The sequence below is a fragment of the Sinohyriopsis cumingii genome, unplaced genomic scaffold (assembly GCF_028554795.1).
Source record: "Sinohyriopsis cumingii isolate HCF-2022 unplaced genomic scaffold, ASM2855479v2 utg000452l, whole genome shotgun sequence".
Taxonomy (NCBI): domain Eukaryota; kingdom Metazoa; phylum Mollusca; class Bivalvia; order Unionida; family Unionidae; genus Sinohyriopsis; species Sinohyriopsis cumingii.
Genome location: NW_028315901.1, coordinates 2,534,020 through 2,560,275, shown reverse-complemented (window position 1 = coordinate 2,560,275; position 26,256 = coordinate 2,534,020). Strand labels below are relative to the sequence as shown.

Genomic DNA, 26,256 nt, shown 5'->3' with positions numbered 1-26,256 from the left:
TAAACAATCAGAAAATATTACTGATGGTGTAGTATATACGACTCCGTTTATCTCAGAAGCGTCTTGATCAGCAACATGGTCAAGACAAAACAACTTCATCGAACATACAGCTGATGTCAACGGAGTTCAGCACTGCGAAATTTATGGTATGTACGAGGTATCCATGGCGTCATTCCACTGATAGAGTTTCTTGAACCGTGTCCGTCGTGTTAAATCAAAATACCGAGGAAACATTTATATTGGACGTAGAAGACAAAACTCTAATCCCAGCGATTTATTGGTGGTGTCTGGAGTTCGTCGCGAAAACACCGCAATTGATTACTTAGTATAGCACAATGAATCCCACATACATTCCGGTTTAATGAAGCATGTACGTGAAAGGCATCGCTAAAGAAATTATCGACGAGTAAATGACAGAACCGAAAAAATACCGCAGACGTATCATCGTCATCAACAATGTTGTATATGCGGTCTACTTGCTGGTCGCTAAAACAATGACATTAATCAGTACATTATCAGCGACGCACGTAAAATCACCATTAGTAGGAATCGATGTCGCTGTTGTCGGTGTTGCTGATATCCTTACTATTATCGCGAAAACTATATACCTGTGCCAGTAAAAAAATATATGAGCTCACATAATGGACGTACGTGGCAACGCATGCGTGCATAAATATATCATCAATATTGACTGGGGTTAAACCATGAAGAAATATCAGACAATGAATTTATTGCAATTATAGATATTCATTACCGGTATCGCAAGAACGCAACCATACCCACGTCAAAAAGTCAACGTTTCCAGCGCCACATTTAGAATCCGCCGTATAGAAAATAATGACCGAATAAATAACCACATAGCTATAAAAAAAAAAAACACCGCTGACGACCACGATGCTATCAGCGATGCCAACGCGGCAGGAATTGTATATCAGTTTTCCAACTCCGATAAAATCCACCAATGGACGGTGACTTGAAATCGCACTGGCACAATTATGACTTTATTAGTAATCAGAGAAAAATCATTTCGTGAATTATCCACCAACAATTCGCTGGTATTCTCACAAAAAAATCAAGACTGATGAAAGATCCCCCCTCCCCCCGCCCGAGGCTGGAAAGTCGTTATCGTACTAACAGGATCATATCAAATCGAAGAATTGAATGATGAACTTCAGCGTAGAATCAAATCAATAATGGGAAAAGAAACAAAGATCACTATCAGAGTACACGAGCCATTGAAATAACATCGTCTGAAAAAGACGCTGACAAATATAAGTCATTGATCAGAACCGTGTTGGGATGTCCAGAAGTGTCAGCTTATGTTGGACCAAGACAGTCACGGCTACATAATTTTTCACCGTTTTAAACAGTTTTTTTTTATGAACACCCCATAGTACCGGAGCCTCTTCTTAGGAGTGTCACATCGGGAGAGTAGCATACCAATTCCTCAAATAGGAGAAATCGTCAGTGTGATTGCGCAGGAATATGAAAATACACAAACCAATCTTCGAGCGCTCTTCGAGCAGTATTTGATTGAATATCCAACATATGATTATAAGGAAATATGTTAATACAATAAAACAAAGTCTTTATAATCATCCCACTGGCAGGCTCAGCAGGGATATATTCTTAAAAGCTTTTCTCCGGATGCCCCACTGGGTCATTCGATTGTGCTAGTGCCCGTTAATCCTGTTTATTTACGATGTCATAATCCATCGCTGCCACGAATACATTTTCGTCCAGCCAACCAAGACGGTAATTTTCTGGACACGCTCGGTTAAGGATTGACTGTCAGTTTGTACTTGCGTGACAGATCGTAACGGCCCACCATTACAAAACAAATAACAAAAATTAAAATATTTTTTGTCGTTATTTCTTTTCTCGATAATTTGCATTGTACTGGCGACGTTGTTATTCCATGGATTCAGGAATCCTAGCGGATTCAAGCACATGTTTCTTTAGCTGCCTCGTAAGAGCACTTACAGCCGCTCGAGTTTCATAGTGTCGAGACGGCTCTGATAGCATTTCCTCAATGGCGCTTGCCAGTGGAACAAATTTAGCAATCTCATGTTGTTCACGTAAATCCGGCAATGACAATTATATTTCTCGTTGGAGTAATTTGATACATTTATATTCTACCCCTAGCGTTTATCTGACCTCCTCGCTTGGCTGCTGTATCATCTCAAAACCGTCGTTGATTTGTGTCAACATCGAGTTGAATTACGAGACTATCTTGCTGTAATTGTTTAATCTCAGAGACAATCTCGTTAATAGTTCCGTGGTTCATTATACAGTGAGTGGTTTTTTTTAATACAAGGCTTTTATCAAGACTAGTTTGATAACGTGTTGCTGGATCATGTAAACTTAGTGTAATAAATCCATGCGGGATTTCTGAGAATGTGCAAAGAAGTTTCTAAACTTTTTTCTATCCACGTCATATGGACACCAAGTCTGAATAAGATTTCTCAGCGTATGTGTCAACGCCGTTAACAATAACAAAAAACGTACAGTTATATCTGATCACTTCGGGGATATGACGGTATCGTCACGTAACGTAAATACCATATGCCTGCCTCGTGAAAATATTCTGGCCGGATTTGTTTGTTTGTCAAGCATCACATCATCGTAAACAACTAGATCCGTCAAGATCCTCTACGGAGTGCGCATCATCGACATCAGTGAAAAGTTCAGCACTAGTATCCCTTTCAGCTTCTTTGAATTCCTTAAGACCATCATATCATCTTTATTCATCTACGGATGGTGCCACTAAATAAAGTTTTCTCCAATTTAGTCACCTCATTTTCAGGTTGAGAAACAACCAAACCCAGGCTAATTTCCTGTAAATACGATTGATCAAGCGATTGATAAAAAAATAAAAACATTCGAGAATCAGTCGCCTAATGGTTGACAAGATCAGCAATGTGTGGTAAACTAGTAGTGGGAGAAGACAATTAATTGTTCGATTAAAACGTTATGCAATCGATTTATAATAGTCCAAGAAGATATTGAAGATGTACAGCAGCGATTAGCGAACCCGCCTATACACCAAGTTTCATGCGTGCTGCAGTGGCAGATTGGTTGTCACGACAGGCAATATGGCAAATTTAACTACCACGTACCAAAACGATCCAGGATGGACGGTTTGATGTCAGCATGCCATACGAAGTTGATCAGGCAGATATGCTGTTTTTACTACATTACTCATTCGCACATCACGCAAACTGCGCACATAGAAATACGAGTTGACTGTCGTCGAAGTTGCAAGCAGATACAAAGAAGCAGAACCACTATCGACAAAAAAAGAAGTAAAAGCCGCTCTCACCTGTGAATCGACTGCGATCTCCACAGTTGCTGTAGGTTGATCCTGACAAAGAAGTTATCGGTGCAGTATCAATGCGGATGCTACAACATATATTTAATGTCAAGCGTGAACACACCGCGTTACATTGTGATTAGGCGCTCGTTGATCGATTTAATCGGACACTTAATGTGCGATTGTTTCGATATCAGTAAGCGCAGAGATTACTGAGCAAGGACAGATCATGCGAATGTGTTGCGATCCTATCTCACGTGATACCGCGTTGAACAAATAAGTCACGAGTGGAATGAACATGAAACCTATCGATGCAATCACGAAAACCTCACATCACGACGAAAATCACCAGGAAATCTATTACAACAAATAGTACTGGCAGCATCGTGACAGTAGCGCATTTAATGAACCTGATGAACGTGAGGGTGCTGATGCAAGAGCAACTGATCGCATCTGGAGTATAACCACGCATATAACTTTCAGCGTGGTAAGATGTACTGGCCAGCCTGCAATCTACGGACTAGATTCATCAGCTCCTCAACGTGGATTTGTCTGTCAACAATCACAGGTAATTCGTGAAGATATCCAGTTATCAACAAGTTGGATACACCCTAGCAGACACGGCTCGACCTCAGTCGCAGCGCGGTGGAGCTTGCCTGAGGAAACTTACTCCCCTACGTCTGTTACATTCAATACATGTCAATGCAACATTTTCGCGTGTGTCGACGAGACTACTACCGATTCTCTCCACGGTAAATGTTCGTATGTCATTAGGAAAATATTGCTACAGCATTATTGTGTTACTTAGGTGCAGTTATTATTTTGTTATTGCTTCAGGGTCATGATAAATTTAACATCAAGATCAAACTGACGCTGATTGTTTTTTTCCTCTCGTGCATAACCACCTATTATTTTTCTTTATCGTGCCTGTGACTTTTCTTTCCCAACCGGTTTCTTCGACGCCGTGTCTGGTTTATCGTAGACAATTCGGAGCAGTTTAGACATTATTTTAATTCTCTACACTGCCAAATATACTAACTTTGACCATTCGATGCGATCGTCGACAATCCAGATATTCGTATCGGAGATTTTTAGCCTTTTGCGTCGAATGAATTGTTGTCGCATTTCCTAGAGTCCAACATGTTGACCACGTTCCCTCCACCGATAGAGCATTATGTACAACTCCAACAATATCATTAATAACCATTTTCTGCTGGGCATTAGTTCCTATCTGCAATATCACAACTGCTTTTTGCCCCCCCCCCCCATTTCAATCACTTCGCTTAAAATATTTCCTTTCTTTATGTAACATCTGGTTTTGTGAGGGAATTAGGACCTAAACATTCCTCGATGAAACTCATCCGCTTGTGTAGATGATTGTGTGATGTGCTGACTTTGCAATATGAAACTTCGTTAGAAAACATTACTGATTTTTATGTTTTTTTTTTTTTTTTTTTTTTTGTTATATCTTCTGCTTTTATTTGCTTTTGTTTTCTTGGCTTTTTTATTTTGTCTGTATCTTTTACGTGAACGTCTTGCTAAACACGGAACCTTGACTCATTCCGTATGATTATCGCATTGCTAAAAAAGTAAAAGTTTCGTTTGTTTTATTTTAACAGCTGTCCAAAAAAATGTACGAATAACGATACATGTACTTTTGATCTTATAACCCAATTCCACATCCCTGTGTCACATATATCTTTCAAATGCTATTATTAATTGGACAAAATTGATCACATGACGATCTCTTGTGGAATTCTCCACGTAAACGACGACTTTGGGTTGAAACCATGACGTTAAATGACTGTATGAGTACGTGAAGTTAAATGTATGCCTGAGTACATGAAGTTACACGGCTGTATGAGTGCATAAAGTTAAAAGGCTCAGAGAGTGCATGAAGTTTAATGGCCACATGGGTACGAGTACAGGAAGTTAAAAAAGCTGTAAGATTACATGAAGTTAAATGGTCACATGGGTACGGGGGCATGCGGTTCAAAGGTTCTACGAGTATATGACGCTAAATGTCTACTTGAGTGCACGATAATAAAAGACTGTAAGAGGACATGAATTTAAATGGTCACATGGGTACGAGGACATGAGGTTCAAGGTTTGTACGAGTATATGACGCTAAATGTCTACTTGAGTGCACGAAGTTGCAAAGCTGTATGATCGCATGAAGTTTAAAGGTTCTAAGAATATATAAAGTTAAATGGTCGCATGAATACGAGTACATGAATTTAAAAGATTGTACGGTTACATGAAGTTAAATGGTCGCATGAGTACGAATACATAAAGTTAAATGGGTGTGTGAAATACATAAATTTAAATGACTGTATGAGCACATGAAGTTAAATGGCTGCATTAGTACATAAAGTTAAAAGGCTGTACGAATACATGCATTTAAATGGCTTCATGAGCACGTTAAATTACAGTCCAGCCTCTCAAAACATGCTGGCTAACCTATGACAATGACTTTACCGTGAGTACATCTTTCAAGTAATTTTAGATTCACGTGCAATTTAATAGGATTTGGACACAGTGGAGAGTTCAGTACTAAGAAACAAAGGAAGATACCATATAATAAAAATAATTGGATCCGAACCCACGTGTGGTGCATTCCTCAAGTATCACGGCGCCCGCTGTTATCATAATGGGATATTTATATATAGCATATTGCGCTACATTTTTACTTTCAGTTAAATTCTATTCCATTATATGGACTGTACACGATAAGGCACGCGAGTTTTTTTATCCGATATTTATTTCTAGTTTTGTTCAGGTGATACTGTATGTTAAATTTTAGAAATGTGCGAGAATCACATATGAGTGAGGTTAAAATGCAACACAAGTAGGTGGAGTAAATTCGAGGCCTCAACATAATTATTTAGTTCATCTAATTACTCTCCTCTTTGTAATTCAGATGAACCAAAAAATGTCATAAAATGTGAAAATCACTAAATATACAACTACAAGGTACGTGAAACGTATATAGAAATTGTAATGGCCAAACATACACAGATGTGGATACCTTTTATATTATGTCATAAAATATGAAACTCACAGGATACTTTACCATCTCGTACAATACAATACAATTCAATGACACAGCAAATTTTAGAGTTCATCAGCGAATTCCAGAATAATGCAGGAAATTAACTCAGTATATGAAAATAGGTCTATTTGTATTTGCGTGTAAGAGAAAAGACTTAAATTGATTTAGCATATTGTGGATGAAATTTATGAGTACTGATACTTACAACGTCAGTAGAATCTTGCAAGATGCCAATCAAGGGAATCAGTTTACTTGTGATGATTTTGGCTGGAGAAAACAATTTGTTATCCAGACGTATGGTGAGTGTTGTTTCAGTCTTTAATATTGCCGCTGAAATTAATTGTTCAAGATCTGGACCTTTCTTTACTATCTCGATGTCTGTCCCCTGATCTCTTAGTTTTTGTGCATAGTCCTTGGTGTTAGAACACGAGCTGAATTCATCATGCATATATGTCTTAAAAACTGCGTTTTGCTCTCTAAGGAGGTGGTAAACACGTTTTATTTTGTCTTTAAATTTTGCCGCTTCTTGGTCAATTGCTTTGTGCAGTTGGGAGCACTGATCGTCAATTGCTTTTAATTCCTCCTGCTCAGCATCATTAATGCTTCTATCAAGCTCCTCTCCCTTTGCTGTGGAAGCTTTTATACGTCTCAGCTTGTCTGAGCATTGATTCAATTTCGTATCAAGGGTCTTTTTTACTTCTGCTGCCACATCAGCTACAGGTTTCGTGGAATGATTTTCGTGCTCAACGACTTTGCACATGAAACAAATAGGCACTTTACAATCTTGGCAAACAAGCTTAATTTCCTCTTCAGGATGTTGAGAACAGAACACACGTTGTCGGATTTTGCCTTTCATTTCAGAATCTAGAGTTCCCAAGTCACGTATTTTGTGATTCCTTGTCGCTTTCGATTTTTCGTGGACATAACAACATGACTGGCACAAATTCTCCTCACAATCCAAACATCTACTACTTGCCAAGTTTTTCGGACCACAAATTTCACAAGGATATTTCTCACTCGATTCCGTATCGATGTAGAAGTTGCTTTGAAATCCAGAAACCCCACTTTGAGGTAAATTTACACTTGTCCTGCATATGGGGCAATTAAATCGACCGTTGTGAAGGTTAACCTGAACATAATCCTCCAGACATTTGTAACAAAAACTGTGGTGACAGGATATTAGCTTCGGATTCTTAAAAATATCCATGCAAATACTGCATTCCTGTCGATTTGCCGCCATTTTCGAAGGCACTTTCGTTTTGTTCCACCAAAAGGAGATACAGGTATAGCAAGCAGACGTGTTAGCGCCACCTGTTGGATGAAAGCGCTATATATTTCAGTGATTGTCATAAGTTCAATGATTGCTCCCTAGCTCGGGTCGTTTTCCTTCAGGTTTTTTGAAATGACTATCTGACGGATATGACCGAGCGATGATCCGATCGGGATAAGGGCCTTTAGAGGCAACAGTACTTAGGGTGAAAAGTTACCAAGTCAAAACGTACCCAACGTGAAACGCATTAGCGTAAATACATACCAAATTGAAAATGTGCTCAATTTAAATCAAGTCCAAGCAGGCGGAGACATTTAGTGATGTTGTGAAGTATATTGCATGTTTCGTGTATCATAATGTACTACTTCTCCATAAGTTGTACATAGGCCAGATTGGTTCTAGGTTGATTTCACTGATTACCATTATACATTTATTTCAGAGCCTATGTTGTTCAGTGATATAGGAAAGAAATTCAGTGAGACGATGTGACGATGTTTAAACTTTCAATAAATGAAGATCTAATCGACTTTTGATACATTTCATCGATCTGAGTACCAAACATAAGTAGTTATGGGTTGTACTTGTTGTGTTGTGTTGTTTGTTTTTGTTTTGTTTTGTTTTGGGTTCTTTTGTGGGTTTTTTTTTGGGGGGGGGGTGTTGTTCTTGTTGTTTTGGGGAGTTTTGGCTGGTGGTGGTTGTTTTTGTTTTTTTTTTTGGGGGGGGAGGGTCGTTTTAAGTTTGGCTACATAAATATCCTTTGATGATCAGAACCCTCTGATTCAATTATTTCACAATTATCTAAGCTCCGCCGTATGGAGTTCAGCTATGTTCCACAACATTTGCCAATCATACTGATTGCAATCTTACATTTGTCTCGGCAAGGTCAGTTAAGTTTGTATCTCTCTTGAATACATTTTGGATTAGGTACATGTACACAATGACATGTACAGTTTGACTTATGTGCCTTTGGCTTAGGTGCGTATTGACTCAGTATGTTTCGTTCAATGTACGTTTTGACCTGGATACGTTTAAAAAAAATACGTTGGATACGTTGAAGAAAAATGTAACGCAAATGTACGGCTCAAGTCAAATTAGGGTCAATTAATCAAGGTAAATTAGGGTCAATTAGTCAAGTCAAATTAGGGAAGTTTTCACAACAATATGATACATAACATTATAGTCTATCTATGGCATTCGGTGTAAATGAAACGGGGCTGTAGTGGGGGTGGGGGTGGGGGTGGGCGTGTACAGCGGATATTAAGTCCTGTGCAAATCAACTACCCACCCCGAGCTGTCTAAGCTGCTAGTCTGTACGGGTCACTTTAATTTCAGTTTAGGGCAATAAATCAGCCACTCACCGAGACGATATTGATTTTCGGTTTATATCACATATGGTCTATCAGTAACAACACATATTTGGGGGAATGCACAGACAACAACGTGCGTATAAGGGCCACGCACAGGAATTTTGAGCCTTAGGAAAAAGTATCCAGCAGGCCCCTATGAATAAAAAAAAAAATCTTCTCTTCGGCTTTGGGTTCTCTGACCGTTGTGCGCTCCGGAGTTTAGTCATAGTTATTCTACTCTGTTCTCGGTCTTATTTGGGTATGCGAGAAAGCTGGCCAGTAGCTTCCTGTGGGTCGGTTGTACTTTCCGAGGTTTGCCATGGTTCTTCTATCAACAGATATCGTATCCGCCATGAAAGCGTCCGCCTCGGATGCGGGAGGTCGTGGGTTCTATCCCCGGCCGAGTCATACCAGAGACTTAAAAAATGGTACTAACAGCTGCCTCGCTTGGCGTTCAGAATTAAGAGGTTAGTGTTAGGACTGGTCGGCCTGGTGTCAGGATAATGTGACTGGGTGGGACATCATGCTACATGTCTGCGGCATGATGCCCCAGTGATAGACATCACTATAAACTGCCACATTGCAGACATCGTAGCGATATTACTGAAAAATTGTTAAAGCTACGTTAAAAATAAAAATCACATCACATCACATCCGCCATGAATAGCCTATAACGTGCTACATAACGATGTTAAACCCACAAGGACCCCATCCCCACTCATATATATATATATATATGGATGGATGGACCGGCCAGGTCTATCATATCCCGGGTTTGCTCTGCTCAGAAATAACCAGCCGGGATTTTTTAAAATAAAAAGAATAATCTTTCCAGGTCTCTCCGCCCCCCCCCCCCCATTAATAAATCCTCCCGCAGAAAAAAAAAGAGAGTAAAAAAACAAAATTAAAAAATAATGTTTATGATTGACGAAAGTGGGAGCTAAAGAGAAGGGGTTTGGAAACAAGACAAAATGGGAGTGGACAAGCCCTCCCCGCCAATGCTTTATTATATGCTGTGCATTTGTAATTATACATTGGGTATTTTCAATAATATGCTTTGCATGTACTCATATGTAATGTTCATTTGTTACCACAGTTATGTGCTAAAGAAATATGCTATGCAGACTTCATTACGTGATGTGGATGTTTTATTGCATGCTTTCCTAGCTTAATTCTGTGTTTTTGCATGTTATGCAGACATTATTTTGTGCATGTTTTATTAAATGCTTTGCAAACTCCTTTATGTGATATGGCTGGTTAATTATATGATATGGAAGCTTTATCATGTGATGTCGATGTTTTATTACATGTTGGGCAAACATAATGTGATGCAGATGTCTTATTACAGACTTGAGGACATTACATTTGGACATTTTATTACATGCTTTGCTAACATCTTTTTTGTTGTGGATGTTTTACAACATGCTGTGCAATACCATCATGTGATGTGGATCTTTATGTTCCAATCAACAATAAAGTCCTGCATGTCCCTATTTTACTTGTAAATCCTTTTAGATAATACTAACTGTCATACTGAAAAACTACAGACATATTTTATTGAGTATTATATAGAAAGCATGACATTTCTCTTGCAGTGGTAAAAAACATCTGATAGTCCAACACCCATCTGATTTCAGAACTAGCTCCACCTGCATGTGTTCTAAGTGGTTTCTATTGGCTTGCTGAAAAAATCTAATTTGCCTGAGAAAACTTCAGTTATTAGCAAATATCTAATCTGTATCCCCTGCTGTTATGAAGATTCTTGCCTTATCATCTTTCAAAAGCTGACAACTTTGTGTACAAAAGTGAAGCATCTGACCTTGTAATGAAGAACACATGGCCCAAGTTGCCTATAATTAGTGTTCACTTGGCTTTAACATTTTTTGTGATTCTACGGGAAGTAGGACAAATATAACAGATTTAAGGCCGTCTAAAGCATATATTGTGTTATAGTTAAAACCTATCACTTTTGAAACTTAATATTTGTGAAAAACTGAAGCAAAAGAAAAAGAAAAACACAGTAGTTTTATACTTTCTTTCGATGCAATACAGATATCAGCCAGAACCAGTCTACGGGGGACCAGACCTTCACCAGTAGTTGCTGCAGTCAGCGCAACTATGCATGGCTGAGTAATTGTGTTAAGGCTAACATGTGTACACAACAAGCTGTTGATTACTTTAATGTTGTAATCTAAATAGTTTATGCCACATGCAGGATGATTTTTTTTTAGGTCTTATACATGATAAAGAGATCCAATGTGGTACATGATCATATGATGGCTTTTGAGACTTTGACTACAAATAAGCCATCTTTTTGGAAGAAGTGTGATAAAACAGAAAGACCAACACAATAATTATTTCAGGATAAACACCAAAGTAGTTTATTGTGCTGGATTGATAGGATGATGTTCAACCTGTTTCAAGTTAAGTTTAATGAAGTATAATTGAGCTGTCCTTAGTGTAATGTAAAGCTGACTAAATGTGTCAAGTTACACCCTTGAAGAACATCAAAGTGTAAATGGAAACTATAAAGTAAGACATGATGCAGATGCTACCTAACATCAAAGTGTAAATGGAAACTATAAAGTAAGACATGATGCAGCTGCTATCTAACATCAAAGTGTAAATGGAAACTATAAAGTAAGACATGATGCAGATGCTACCTAACATCAAAGTGTAAATGGAAACTATAAAGTAAGACATGATGCAGCTGCTATCTAACATCAAAGTGTAAATGGAAACTATAAAGTAAGACATGATGCAGATGCTACCTATCATCAAAGTGTAAATGGAAACTATAAAGTAAGACATGATGCAGATGCTACCTATCATCAAAGTGTAAATGGAAACTATAAAGTAAGACACGATGCAGATGCTACCTAACATCAGTATTACTGATCCAAGGAGTAAGGAGAAGATTGTTAGAGAAATTGGACTATGGCTGACATCAGGACCTGGTGGAAAACATTGCTTTACATGAAATAATTTGAGATCTGAATAAACAAACAAGTCAGTTTAATATGATTTTGCTTATTTCTTTTCATATTCAAAGTACTACATTTCACAGCATTTTATAATAAATGACAAAAGAAAAGGCTTACAACTGTGTTCTTCTGACTTTACTGAAAATGTCTTATAGTGGGAACTTTGATACAGACTTGACTGAAAATTTCTTATAGTGTGGACTTTTTGTGTCTTATAGTGGGGACTTTGCTACTGACTTGACTGAAAATGTCTTATAGTGGGGATTTTGCTACTGACTTGACTGAAAATATCTTATAGTGGGGACTGAGCTAAAGTCAGCTGAATTAACAGTTTAAGCAAATTTGCCAAATCCTGAAAGTCTGGTTATTGAGACAACCTCACAGTAGTTCTGTATCAATTTTACCAAGAACAAGCCATTGCTTGTGTATTGCTTTATTATGAAAGACTATTTAAGCTGTTGGAAAATTCCATACTGGAAACAACAGGTCTGTAACCAATTTGTATAGTAATTCATGTGAACATGGTTCAAAAGAGAGGTTTTCTAATACCATAACAATTTTCTTTTCCTAAAATCAATGCAAAAATAATTTACAACCAAAGTCAATTGCCATACCCGGACCTTAATTCTGATTCTCCACAATAAGAAAAACAGAAATGGAGTTTTAGAGCTTGCAATGTACAAACTAATTACTATTAATGATTATTTGAAAGAGTTTTGTGGTTAAACTTTGGAGATAATCAAATACACTTACAACATGCACTCTGAATAGAACACTATGTTTGGAGTGATACACCCTTGGCAATGATAACAAACATGCCTAATCCATTCCTATTATCTGGATGCATCATTTACATAAATCACACCCAAAATCATGCCTGATCTTGTGTCAGTGGTTGGCAATAACATAAAAAAATGTTACATTTAACAAGAAGGTCATGACCTTAATGTTAAAAACAATGTTCATGCTGTATATTATGAATCTGGCCTTGACCTTAAGGTCAAAAACATGAAGATGTGTTGTATGCTAAATTCCTTTGCATAAGAATGACTTGCCTCAAATAATCCATCAATGGATTAAAGAAATATAAAGAAAGAAAATATTTAAACTAAAACCTACCAGTAATCTTCCAAGTTCATGACCATGATACCAAGGTCAAGGATGGATCACGGAAATCACAGAATGCAACATATTTGATGTATGATAAATCATTTCTCAAGTGCTAAAAAGTTCAGCAAATCATATGGAATATCTCCTCATTAATATGCAGAGATCATAGCTCATAATCAAAGTAGATTATATATAGTGATGATACAAGCTGTTACGACCCACTGGTCTTAAATTAAGTAACAAAAAGAAGCAAAACATACAAGCTTAATACAATTCAACAAATAATTTATTTCTGTAGAATACAACATGAAAATTCAAAAGACACGGTATTTAAAATTTAAAAAATCCTAAATAATCATAATATGTTCTATCACAAATCCAAAAGTATACAATGTTTTGAATAAATCTGAATAGTCTTGAATGTTCTAATATCACCAATTAAATTGGTGTTGGAATAAATATTTGTATTAATTTATATTTAATGTTGTTTAATTACATATTTCCGACATGTTATCATTTAATCATACTCTGAATAAAATATCAGCAGATTAGTCCCCTGTGTACAAAAGGGTTGTCAACTTGCTTTCTTATCTTGATTCTTTCTTTTTACAAAAGCCTGTCAACATTGTTACATTTAAGTTGTTTTATCTTCTGTTCAAATTCAATTAGTCTGATTACAATTTATGAAGAAAACATCAGTGTAAATTTGAGTCTAAATTTATAAATTTTATTATGATTTTACAAATCTTGACAGAAGCCTCTTCTCATAAAAAGTACTTTTGCCACCCACCTGCACTAGGAAATTTCTGATTAAAACACTGACAATATATAATAGGTCACATTGCAGTATGTATCCTAATACAGGCTTATAATAATGTGTGGACATGTTTGATTGGACCTAATTCCAATTTAAAAAATGAAATGCCAATATCAGTGGGAGTGTTATTCTTTATCATACAAACATAGAATACTTACAGTTCTTAAAGGTCACCGGCCATACTCCAACATTTTCCTATTTATATCAGATTTGCGTTACATGATTAAAAATAGTTATACTCGCACAGAAAGAACAAAAAAATTATCAAGTGTAAAGAAGAAATAATAATTTAATTACTCAAAATAGAAGTATACAATGCTGTTACTTCCCCTTAGTTACGATTTCCCACCTATAGAGGACACAACCGGAAATGACGTACATTTATCCCTACAAGACGAAGTACATGCTTCTTGTTGTCAAAAATGAAACACTATAAACTTTGGATAGGGAATATTTAGATGAAACTAATGCAAACTAATTTACTTTTCAGCCTTATATCAGTATGCGTGCATGAAGCACTATATTTTGTCGCTTTCAAAACTGTTCCATTGTTTCAATTTATTTTCAAAATTCCCATTAATACAGGTTTAAAAGAAATCAATGCTGGTTTCCCTGTGGGCAGACTTTATATAAAAAAAGATGAAAGAAATCGGCACAATTAAAGAATCCAATGGAACCAAACTCGACTTCCTTTTGTCTGCCGACTTCAGAAGAAAAAATTGGCAACCTAAAAAGATACTCAAGTCAAGATTCGGGGGTTGATTTGCATTGTAATAAAATAACCTCTGTATTTGATATCCTGTCGGTAAGTTTAAATAATAAGTTTATTGCTCCCTGCTAGTTATGGTTATCACCCGGGCTTCTATTTGTTTGCCACATGTAATCATAATTGATGTTTGCAGGGCAAATAGTATACACAATAATAACTTCCTTTAATAATAATTTTGTAACACATGCTAGCAAAAATATTATCATTTGCACTCACACTGAATGTATTTTAAAATAATGATTTTTTTTTTATTTGCGAGATACCGACTTATATTTAACCTGGATAAAATACAATCTGGGTCAGTTTGCAATAAGTAACTTATAATGCGTAAATGGCAGGTGCCTTCAAGCAATACTTTCGTGTCATTTGCGATTTTGTTGTTTGACATAAGCGATACACTAAGGATGCATACGCAAGTCGGCATACACTACATATACGAAGTTCCTAGATATATATTTTTAAAAATAATTTTCGCATGATAAAAAAGAAGGAATATATGATAACAGTGCAAGTTTAATTTCTTTCATTTTATTTTCAAACAAGTGTATGTTTATCAATTTATTTTGTACTGTGAGTGTGTGTGTGTGTGGGGGGAAGGGCACATATTAAACACAAACTTATTTCCTTTCTAATTTGTACGGAATAATGGAGCAAATATGATTGACGATATTAACCAGTAATGACAATCTTTCAATTAACGCGTGCAAACACTAAGACAACTTGAAAAATAAAAACAAACAATAAAATTAACTGGTAAAAGCTTCATATTGCAGCAACTAAATACTGACATACTGCTCAACATTATTCTCTCTCTCTCTCTCTCTCTCTCATGTATAATCTAGTATGTATTGTATGCAGCTGTGTTACAACATGAAGCCTAAAATTAAGTATATTTGTTATAATATCTCATGTACACTACCCTTAGCAAAATGTATACGTATTATGTAGAATATTATCTGTTACGTATATTTGTTTTATAAATGATTATTGATAATTTGACCAGAAGACTTAAACTGAGAATGTTTGTTGTGCAGATGCATATATTTTTTAGCATAAAAATGTATGTAAATATTTTAATTAGAACAGGCAAGATATGTCAGTTTGTGTTTTATCTCATAAATATGTACGTTACAAAGTATGTTTACTTTCTTTCAAAGAAAATCAAAATAGCTTGTTTAAATTTATTTTGTTCCCCCAAAACCTATCTTACATAGCATCTACTTTTTTGTTAGAGAAAAAGAACGTACAAACTATTGTTAAGTTTGGCCGAATTGTATTTCGAGTTGGGCCGAATTGTCTTTGGGCCAAATTCACTATAATCCGGCATAAATGATACAACTTTCCCATCTCTCCCATATTCGTTCCCACAGATTAAATACACTTTTTTTCTGGTAAACATGGTTTTTTGGAAAAAGAAAGAACGCTTTTTTCCATCATCACTCTTTTGGTTACATCCGAATGCAACACACTGCACCATATTTTCTGTAAAAAAGCAAGATCGTACGCTATATCACATAGACGTTTACATGGGGAAATCAAGCACATGAATGGCAAGGTTGAATAGAAGGGGTAAATGTACGTCATATCTGGTTTTGGCACGCGGAAACTAACGATTGTTTATGGAGATTGCTGAATATTTTTTTCATTTTATAAAGCGGAGTTTTAAGTCTAATTAAACATTTTTATGGTGTGCATATATAACCAATGCATTTTGTTTATAACTATAATAATATCGCACGTTTGTACAATATAGGTGGCAGGTGACCTTTAAGCAAATGGTCCATTATTAGAATTGTCTGCCAATTTAGTCTTGGCAAAGCAATACAAGATCAGAAGTAACATTTTTTCTCAGAAAAGTAAACAAATTATTGGTTATGCACAAACTGAACAGGACTCCTGTATAATTTCACATAACAAATTAAAACATACTGGTATTGGGCAACCTCAAATAAATATAGCATTTTCCAAATCTTTATTACATTTCCATCATTATGGCAAACTAAGTATCTCTAATAATCCAAGCATTTAATGAATGTTTATCTGCCAAGGCTCTCTTTGCTGATCCTCCAACAAAAAGCTGACAGATCATCTCAATCAGATCCAGGACTTGCAGGTGCTTTTTCTTCCAGATCTTTCAGACTCTTTATAAAACACAGAAAGCATATGATCCAGACTCTATTCTAGAACTGGTATTTGACAAAATAGTTTGAATGTTGCTCTGTATTTAATATCCATGTGATGAGGATGTAGTGATCTGTGTCCTTCACATATTAATTTGTTCTCATTTCATCCCCTTCTGAAGTCTTCTAGTCTTGAGTTTTTGACCGGCCTCAGTGCCATTCCTTGTTTTAGGCAATCTGGGTCAAAATCATTTATCCCTCAACATTGTAAAACACAGAGTCAATTCAATGTTATTTGATGGTGAATATAGCACCATAGTTGTTCAATTCTAAGAATGTAAACAGATCTTCACTCGAATATGGCTCCTCATTTCTCTTATAAGATTTAAGATTTTTTTCTATACTCTCCAACATTGAAATCACCCAGGATGACACAACATAGGATGCACCCCCTTGCACAGATTCAGGACTGTACAGTCTGTGTTAGCTGTCCCACACCTCAGATAAGTAATCAAGTCACTGGAGCCATCAATACAGCCATGTGTGATGAACCCCCATCTGCAAAAAATAACAAAATAACAAAGTTTTATTATACATCTTAAACAGGAAACTGATGTAGTCATCTCAGATAATCTGTGTTGTCTGCAGTCGAATTATGTTTAACTATATTCCTTATACATTATTGAGCTGTTGTAGTTATGGTGTGGATTAAGGGTGATAGGACTGTTGTAATTATGGTATGGTTTTGGTGTCAGAGTGCTGTTGTAATTATGGCATGGTTTGGCTTAGAGAGGGCTATTGTAATATGGTGTGGATTAGGTGTGAGGGGGCTATTGTAATTACGGTGTGGATTAGGTGTGAGGGAGCTATTGTAATTATGGCGTGGATAAGGTTTGACAATGCCACTGCAATTATGGTGTGGATTATGTGTGATAGGGATACTGCAATTATTATGTGGATTAGGTGTGAGAGGGCTATTGTAATTATGGTGTGGATTTGGTGTGAGAGGGCTATTGTAATTATGGTGTGGATTTGGTGTGAGAGGGCTATTGTAATTATGGTGTGAATTAGGTGTTAGAGGGATACACAATTTCTAAATTCCACAGCATTTTACCTCATGAACAATTACTGATGCAAAATCTGCACATTAAGCAATGAACTTACTGAATCACATGTTTGATGCATGTAAATCAAGATATTGCTTTTTTGTTACACAATGGCAGATCTGGGTCTATTGGATCTACAATTGTTGGACAATGACTGCATGTCCTCATTTATAACTCAAGCCTAAATCTGCTGTCACATTAAACAATGGCAGATCTGGGTCTATTGGATCTACAATTGTTGGACAATGACTGCATGTTCTCATTTATAACTCAAGCCTAAATCTGCTGTCGCATTAAACAATGGCAGATCTGGGTCTATTGGATCTACGATTGCATATGGACTCAACTTACATGTGAGTATATAATTATGCATGCATGTAATCCTCCTAGCTCAGAGTGTTTTCCTCCCAAGATAAGGGGTATATCCAGTCCCACACAGATAAGGGGTGAATCCAGTCCCTCCCAAGATAAGGGGTGTATCCAGTCCCTCCCAAGATAAAGGGTGTATCCCGTCCCTCCCAAGATAAGGGGTGTATCCAGTCCCTCACTGATTTAGGGGTGTATCCAGTCCCTCACTGATAAGGGGTGTATCCAGTCCCTCACTGAAAAGAGGTGTATCCAGTCCCTCACTGATAAGGGGTGTATTCAGTCCTTAACTGATAAGGGGTGTATCCAGTCCCTCACTGATAAGGGGTGTATCCAGTCCCTCCCAGGATAAGGGGTGTATCCAGTCTCTCTCTGATAAGGGGTGTATCCAGTCCCTCCCAAGATAAGGGGTGTATCCAGCCCCTCACTAATAAGGGGTGTATCCAGTCCCTCACTGATAAGGGGTGTATCCAGTCCCTCACTGATAAGGGGTGTATCCAGTTCCTAACTGATAAGTGGTTTATCCAGTCCCTCACTGATAAGGGGTTTATCCCAACTTGATCCCAGTGTCATATATTTATGTTAATACTGCCTGTGATCACATGACTGTGATCTGGTTTAAACAAGATCCTGACTTAATAATTTGACAAGATATGGTATATTCTTCAAGAACAAAAAATAAAATTGTTTTCTTTAGTTTTGAAACATGTTAGGTCATTATAGAGCTGACAGTTGTTAATTTAATTACTACTGAACAGTAAAACCAAAAAGTCTTCCTTGAGTTTTGTTTTTATTGTACCCTGTAAAGACACGTGTAGCTTAATGCAGGGTAAACAGGTGTCTCAAGGTCTCTAACTAACATTAATGTACCAAATTAATTATATCCCATCTTTATTCCTTATGCCAAACTTTCAAGGCAATTCATGTTATTTACTAATTAATGTATTTATTTTGATTCAGTTTTCCTTATTTTTTTTAACATGTTCTGCTTGTAATATATTTTCAATCTTTATTTCATTTAATGATGCTAATTCATGTGACTATTTACAGTATAGCATAATGCCAGGTGTTTTACTCATATAGTTTTCTTACTCATATAAGTTTCCTAACCAGTGATGCCTTTGCACATGCTGACAAGAGTGTCATATCTTTGAATTTAACATAATAACAATGATTATCTAGAGAAAAGATCAGAGCAAATGCCAACAAATTATATAAGTGCATATGTATTTATTAACAAAGTGTAATCTCTGGAGATTACTTGCAACAACAATATAGCACTCTAAATAATAATTTTTAATTTGAAACTAAACTGAGTTTATATGGTTATAAATATTGTCAATATTTAAATACAGATTATAAAATTTAGAAACTTAAGGAGTATGGTATGGAATTACTGTTATGAATAGAGCCAGATCGGATGGTGACCGGAGCACATACTCGCACTGTAAGATGCAAACTGATGATTTTAGTATACATGTATAATGTACAAATGAATGGTTCCTCTGCCAATAAATCAATATTGAATAATGAAAAGTTTAAAGTAATTCTTGTTTAGTATGGAACAAGTTGATAATTGCATCAACAGAATCAACTAGGATCATATACTTATATATCCCAAGGATTGGCAGGAAACAATTTAAAATTTTTGGTGGAGTCTGCAAAATTGCATTAACATTGCAACATTCCCATGCTGACACCGAAAGTATATTTTCCATTCTGAGGAAAATTGCTTGCTGTACAAAATTAATATAATCCAGACAATGATCTCCAAGAAATGTTAAAAGTTTTTGTGGTCCATATAAGGAGAGTATGAAGGGCAGGAACTTATGTGAAAGGATTGATAATAGATTATGTGCATATTTTAAAATAAGAAAATGGAAATGTGTTTGGGAGCTGAATTTTTCCCCCATTTTCATGCTAAAAATCAGGCTGATGAAAATCCTCCATCTCTATTAAAGTGACTGTCAAAACTCCAGACAATTTTTTGCCAATCTTATGATCTGTTCTAATCTGACCTCTCTGTTCCATCACATGTATATGTAAGATTTCATCTGCATTCTAAACTAGCTGAATGGTCCCATGCACACATAACTTAATAGTCCCAATCTGTCTTTTTCATCACAATAATTTTGCAATACATGAGTAGCTAGGACTGTACAGATAAAACAATTTAATTTAAAGTGATCATTATAAAAATATGTGATTATCTTTTATTACAATCTGAAACAGGCCATAGCAAATATAAAAACATTAATAAACAGCAAAACCATCTAAAGATAAACCAAAGATGTAACAAGTGTTGGCATCATTACAATTTCCCCACCAAAAATTGACAAACAAATCTATAAAGTTAGATCCCACCTATTGTATTGTTATTTTTTTATTTCAAGAGAGATCTTGAATGTTTAGCACAGAAATTTTAAGAGATGGCTTGTATGTAGCTAGCTTTAGTCACACTGTGGGAAGAGATGACTTGTCTCTGACTATCATTAGTCACAATGTGGGAAGAGATGACTTGTATGTAACTAGCATGTGTCACACAGTGTGAAGAGACGGCTTATATGTAACTAGCATTAGTCACATGGTAGGAAGAGATGACCTATCTGTAGCCAGCATTAGTCACACAGTGGGAAGAGATGATTTGTATGTAACTAGCAATAGTCACACAATGAGAAGAAATCATTAATCACATAGTGGGAAGAGATGACTTGTATGTAACTAACATGTGTCACACAGATGGCTTATATGTAACTAGCATTAGTCATATGGTAGGAAGAGATGACTTATCTGTAGCCAGAACTAGTCACACAGTGGGAAGAGATCACTTGTATGTAACTAGCAATAGTCTCACAATGAGAAGAAATCATTAATCACATAGTGGGAAGATATTTCTTCTACGTAACCAGCATTAGTTAAATGGTGGGAAGAAGACTTGTATGTAACTATGGTTAATCACACAGTGGCAATAAATGATTTGTATTCAAGTAAAACAAGGACAAAAATGAATGCCAATATACCTGGAGTTTCATATATTGATCAATCTGCATGGTATACTCTTCTGCATACAGCAGCTGACCAGTGACCAGAATATCTTTCAGGGTCCAACCGTTTCAAACTATCTCTAGCACAATGGCACTGACCATGAATTCATCTTGATGCATGGTGACCAGGTTTCATCTACATGAAGAAAGTGACACAAGAAATTTAAAGTCATTAGATAACAAAGTCTATGGTAATCTGTCTTAAAGTCACCTGTATTAAGCAATCACCTCTCTTAAACAACCAATGTTTCAAAGTCGAATAAATGAAGATATCTAAGAATCTAATCTCTATTAAGAGTCCACCTATCCTGTGAGTCACTTTTCTCACTGTCCATTAATGATTTCTCACAAACAGTTTCACTGTAGAATGGTTGTATAAACATCCCCCAGTCCTCAACTTTTCTCACCCATCCTACTCAAAATTTGTGCCACCAGGGTCATGTCACATGGCTAAAAATAGGTCCATGGTCCAAACAAAACTGTAAATCTGAATTTTTATTTCTAGTGTGTGTATATGTATAAATGGATAAAGGGTATGGATCTTAAATAAAAGATGATGGAAGTCAGATTGGGTATGGAGACTCCCCTGGCTAAGAAACAAAATGATGTCGGATATATATAAGTGCTGCCAGTCTGTTCCTGGTCTGCAAAGTGAACTCAGGCTAACTCTTTCACTAATGAAGTACTAATTTGCAGTTTTCTGCAGTTAGCAAAGACAAGACAAACATGGATCATGCACATACTGTGGATGGAATGCATGTTTTCGAGAAAAAAGGAAATGTTGGCCTGAAACAAATGTCAAGAGGCAGACAAATACCAATACTTAAAATCAGTACCAACAAGGCAGTCATTCACTTTGTGGAGTGCATACGTTTTGCAGCTGGGACAGCAGACACAGAAACAATAATCTCTTTGTGAACAAAGAAGAGAAGATCCAAAACTTATTTAGATTCACCGTGTTGTTCATCAAATCACCTCTTCAATGCAGTACAGTATTAACTTATAGTAACTGGTCACGGTGCTATTGTTTATTTTATACTAAAATAGTTGAAACAAAAAAATATTGTGTTAAAGTGTTATAATGCATAAGGTTTGTATTTAATACTTACACTGGGGCGACAGGATTTGGTTATTTTTTGGGGGGATTCTCTAGTCCTACATGTAAGACGTCGAATCTGATATTTATGTTTTGGGCGTCTGGTACTAAAACATAAATAACATGTGAGACGTCTTACATTGTTGGACTAGGGACACCTATGATTATTATTCTGATCCACAGGGGCTCTTAGCGTTGGTTACAATGGACCCGTCATACATGTACTATATAATAACCACAGGGGCTCGTAATCGTATCGTTTCTTACAACTGACCTGTCATACCTGTACTATATAATAACCACAGTGGCTCGTATCGTTTCTTATAATTGACCAGTCACATAGTACATGTACATGTATAACAGGTCAATTGTGAGCAACGATACCAGCCCCTGTGACGAGTCTTTGATCCTCCGCTTTCAAAACCAGGTAAATCTGTGATATCACCAGTTCTGAATCAATTAGCATGGTATATATCTCCTCGAAGATTTAATTGTATAACCTGTTATATCCTAAAATAAGTTTGAAAATGTTGGTCCTTGTTTACGGATTTGCTGTCTTCGGAACGCTTAGGATATTATTTCAACTTGTAAGTTTTCTAATGACAGTGACTCAATCAGGGAGCAATTATTATTTGATTTTCGGAGGACACACAGATTTCAACATTTTCTAATATTAAAATTAATAATCGATAAAGTTTCTAATTTGAATATTACAAAATATTGGGTAATATATATTATTAGAAAATCATTTTCTATCACTTGAAACAAACGAGTCTGTTCATAAACGGCTTACAGTTTGTTGTTATTGCTATGCTGTTGCTATAGAACTTCAACTTGGAATAGGCCATACTCCAGAAAATGCGTGCGACAACTTAAAATTCCGTAGTGTTGTGCTCTTTCTTGAAAAATTGACTGGATTGCTAAAATTGCCACTTAAGTTATATTTCACAGCTATGGATATGGATGTTATTCCATGATGCTTGCAAGCCATTTAAACGGAGGCAAGGTCTTCAACTTTGGGATAGGATTAGTCTTTACATGTACAGAATAGTATAAAAATTATAATATAACTCATTGAGTAGGACTAGCTGTTGGGATAGTTGGGGGGGGGAATATTTTGTTTTAATATTAATATTTTAAGTATCGTAAGTGAAGATCTTACATTTGGATAGTTGCATATTGTGAAGACCAGGGTTATAATATACGGAATGGGATCTTGGGTTACAATCTCTGATCTTGCTCAAAGGGTGGGCCCCATGGGGATACTGCTAAGATAGATACAACAACCATATATATTAGTTCTGAAGGACACATGTATATCCAATGCAAACCAGGGCCCATGCCCCTAAGGATGGTGATTTTTCCCTAGATCTTAACTTGTAAAGTGCAGAGATCCCCAATTTTTAACCATATTGAAGGTTGATTAGACTTATTAAAATATCAGACATACGAATCAGTTACAAATCCTGGGGAAGGGTACTTGCTCCTGGGTTATAACTTGGAAACTGTTGAGATCCCCAGCCTATAACCAACAGTGGCCTTAGGAGGGTGCAAAAGATGTGATCGCACCAAGCCCACAAGCTTGGGTGCCAGAAGTTGGAATTTGATTAAAGCATATTATGACTAAAGCAGATTATTTAAAAATAAATTTTATTGTGAAGACAAACCTGTATTTTTCTAAGAATATTTCAGAGAATTTCTTCAGTGATATAGAAATTAGATTTTGGGGACCCATTGTCCTCATAATGTACCAGGCCTACACAGCATTACCACCCCACTGATATAACTATATGCACCATAGTGGTGGACCAAGAAGTTTTACTGGTAATGAGCACTGTGTAATTCCACTGAATAAAAAATTCCCTTAACTAAAAACTGAACACAGCAATAAGACTGATTCGAAATTAGATGTTAATGTAGAAACTAGTATTTTTCCAAGTAGACAACATTGATTTAAAAAGTTAAAGCGCAATAATAGAGCCAGGATAATGGTCAGTCTTTTCTGTAAAACATTCAAAGTTTAGCAATTTCCAAGTGAAATGTAATGTCCTTAACTCAGATTCAAGTAAATTTATTCACCTCCTTTGACAATTATTAGAATATTTAAATTATAGTCATAAAGAAATGTTAGCTATGTATTATGTTGTTTACAAAATAAATGTCACTAGTCAGGTACACCATTAACTTGAATTTGGACTGAGGTCAATTACAAAATACAGATATATATATAAGAAATAGTCACTGAGAAAAGCCAACAAACAATACAAATTCAATATAAATAACAACATGCTATAACTTACATTGGTTGACAGACTGAATTTGGTTTTATGGCATACCCAAGCAGCTGTGAAAATTTTGACCGTATGGTGCCTGATGATTTGGCTAGCCTTTATTCAAATATGTTAACCATATCTACACCTTGGGGGATTGAGTTGATACTTTAATTTATGACCATGGGGGTTGGCATTCATGTCCCAGGGCAAAGGCTTGCATTTTAGTTTACTACTACTTAATGATCGTTGGTATTTCTGTTTAAGATTAGATTTATCATTACATATAAGTAATGGATTCTGACTGCATTAATGAAGTAGAAGAGTTTGCTGTCATGGTGATTAGACCAAACTACAGTGGAGGCTAACATTGGTGGTGATTTGGTTCCACTTGCAGATGAATGTATTGCACCAGAGTGGTATGTGTTAACAAACCCTTTTTTACACTGAAACATAATCATGTAAATAATAACCGAAGGAACAACAACTGCAAAATAAAATCACCATTAGAACCTCATAAGTGTAAATGTTGGCATGTGGTCATACATGCAGTCTGGCAGCTTGATGCAACAACAACTGATGGCATTGGTGTGGCTGGAATCACAACCACAACAACCATCATAAATGTAGGCACACCAATCATAACTATTGTTAGGGCTACCCATACATAAATTGTAACCAGTGTATATTGCAGTGCTACAAAATCATTTCAACACAATTACATTCACTTATATTTCTTCATAACTTCTTATGGCAGCACAAAGTAGTCTCAGTACGATTAGTAAACACTGTTTGGTGGCTAATGAGGATAAAATAATTAGCATGGCCAAGTTCAAGACTTTTAATGGAAACAGGAAACTCTGAGCAAAGATAATGAACTGCCGGGGAATAGATTTACATACAGAAATAGCCGAGTAATTTCCTTTAAAAATAAATCATATAAATATCAAAATGCAGTCATAGTATTTGTCATGTCACAATCTCAAAAATATGTACTGTCCAAATCAAATGGTAGTTTTGCTGGTAAGACATGTACCATCCACTTAAGTCAAATGGTGGTTTTTGTTGGTGAGACATGTAAGATCCAGTAGTCAAATGCTGGTTTTGTTGGTATTCATGTACCATCCAGTAGTCAAATGGTGGTTTTGTTGGTAAGACATGTACCATCCAGTAGTCAAACGGTGTTTTTTGTTGGTGTTAAATATATATCTGATTTAATTCATATTTATTTTAATTTAATTTTTGTCAATTTTCAATTATTTATTCTATTATATGCTATTATAATCTAAATCTATTCACTGGTGATGATATTTTTCCAGAAAATCAGTTGACCTGAATCATTCATTTTGTAAACACCAGGTGTTGATCTAAATCCTGACTTTGTTTCAGAATTTGTAGCAACCTTCATAAGTAAGTTCTATTTTATTTTAAAATGATTGGTTTTCATCAGGGTCATTTTTGGTGGACATGACATAAACACGATCACGTGACCCCCCCCCCCTTCAATTTCACAATTCCGATTTTTCCATTACTGCGCATTTGTTAGTTTTAATAGAGATGTGTAGAGAGAGATTTCTCAGTTTAGGGCATTTA

The 26,256-nt window shown here is 36.1% G+C and overlaps 1 protein-coding gene and 1 long non-coding RNA gene across 4 annotated transcripts in view; both read right to left on the bottom strand.

The window, feature by feature from the left end:
- The window catches only part of LOC149774027 (E3 ubiquitin-protein ligase TRIM45-like), a 204,706-nt gene extending 196,710 nt beyond the window's left edge, over nt 1-7,996 (bottom strand). The window contains exon 1 of one of the 3 annotated variants that reach the window (XM_089945912.1): nt 6,571-7,996. In XM_089945912.1, the coding sequence (XP_089802038.1) occupies nt 6,571-7,605 (1,035 nt within the window). In that variant the 5' untranslated portion in view covers nt 7,606-7,996. The remainder of the gene's footprint in view (nt 1-6,570) is intronic. The other 2 variants (XM_089945913.1, XM_089945914.1) reach the window with 2 other exon arrangements.
- A 7,681-nt stretch (nt 7,997-15,677) lies between these two features.
- On the bottom strand, nt 15,678-22,988 carry LOC149774026 (uncharacterized). The gene is made up of 3 exons (XR_016417089.1): nt 22,894-22,988; nt 21,274-21,433; nt 15,678-17,339 (listed from the first exon to the last, which is right to left on the bottom strand). It is a non-coding gene; the product is annotated as an uncharacterized LOC149774026 (long non-coding RNA).
- Between the last annotated feature and the right edge of the window lie 3,268 nt (nt 22,989-26,256).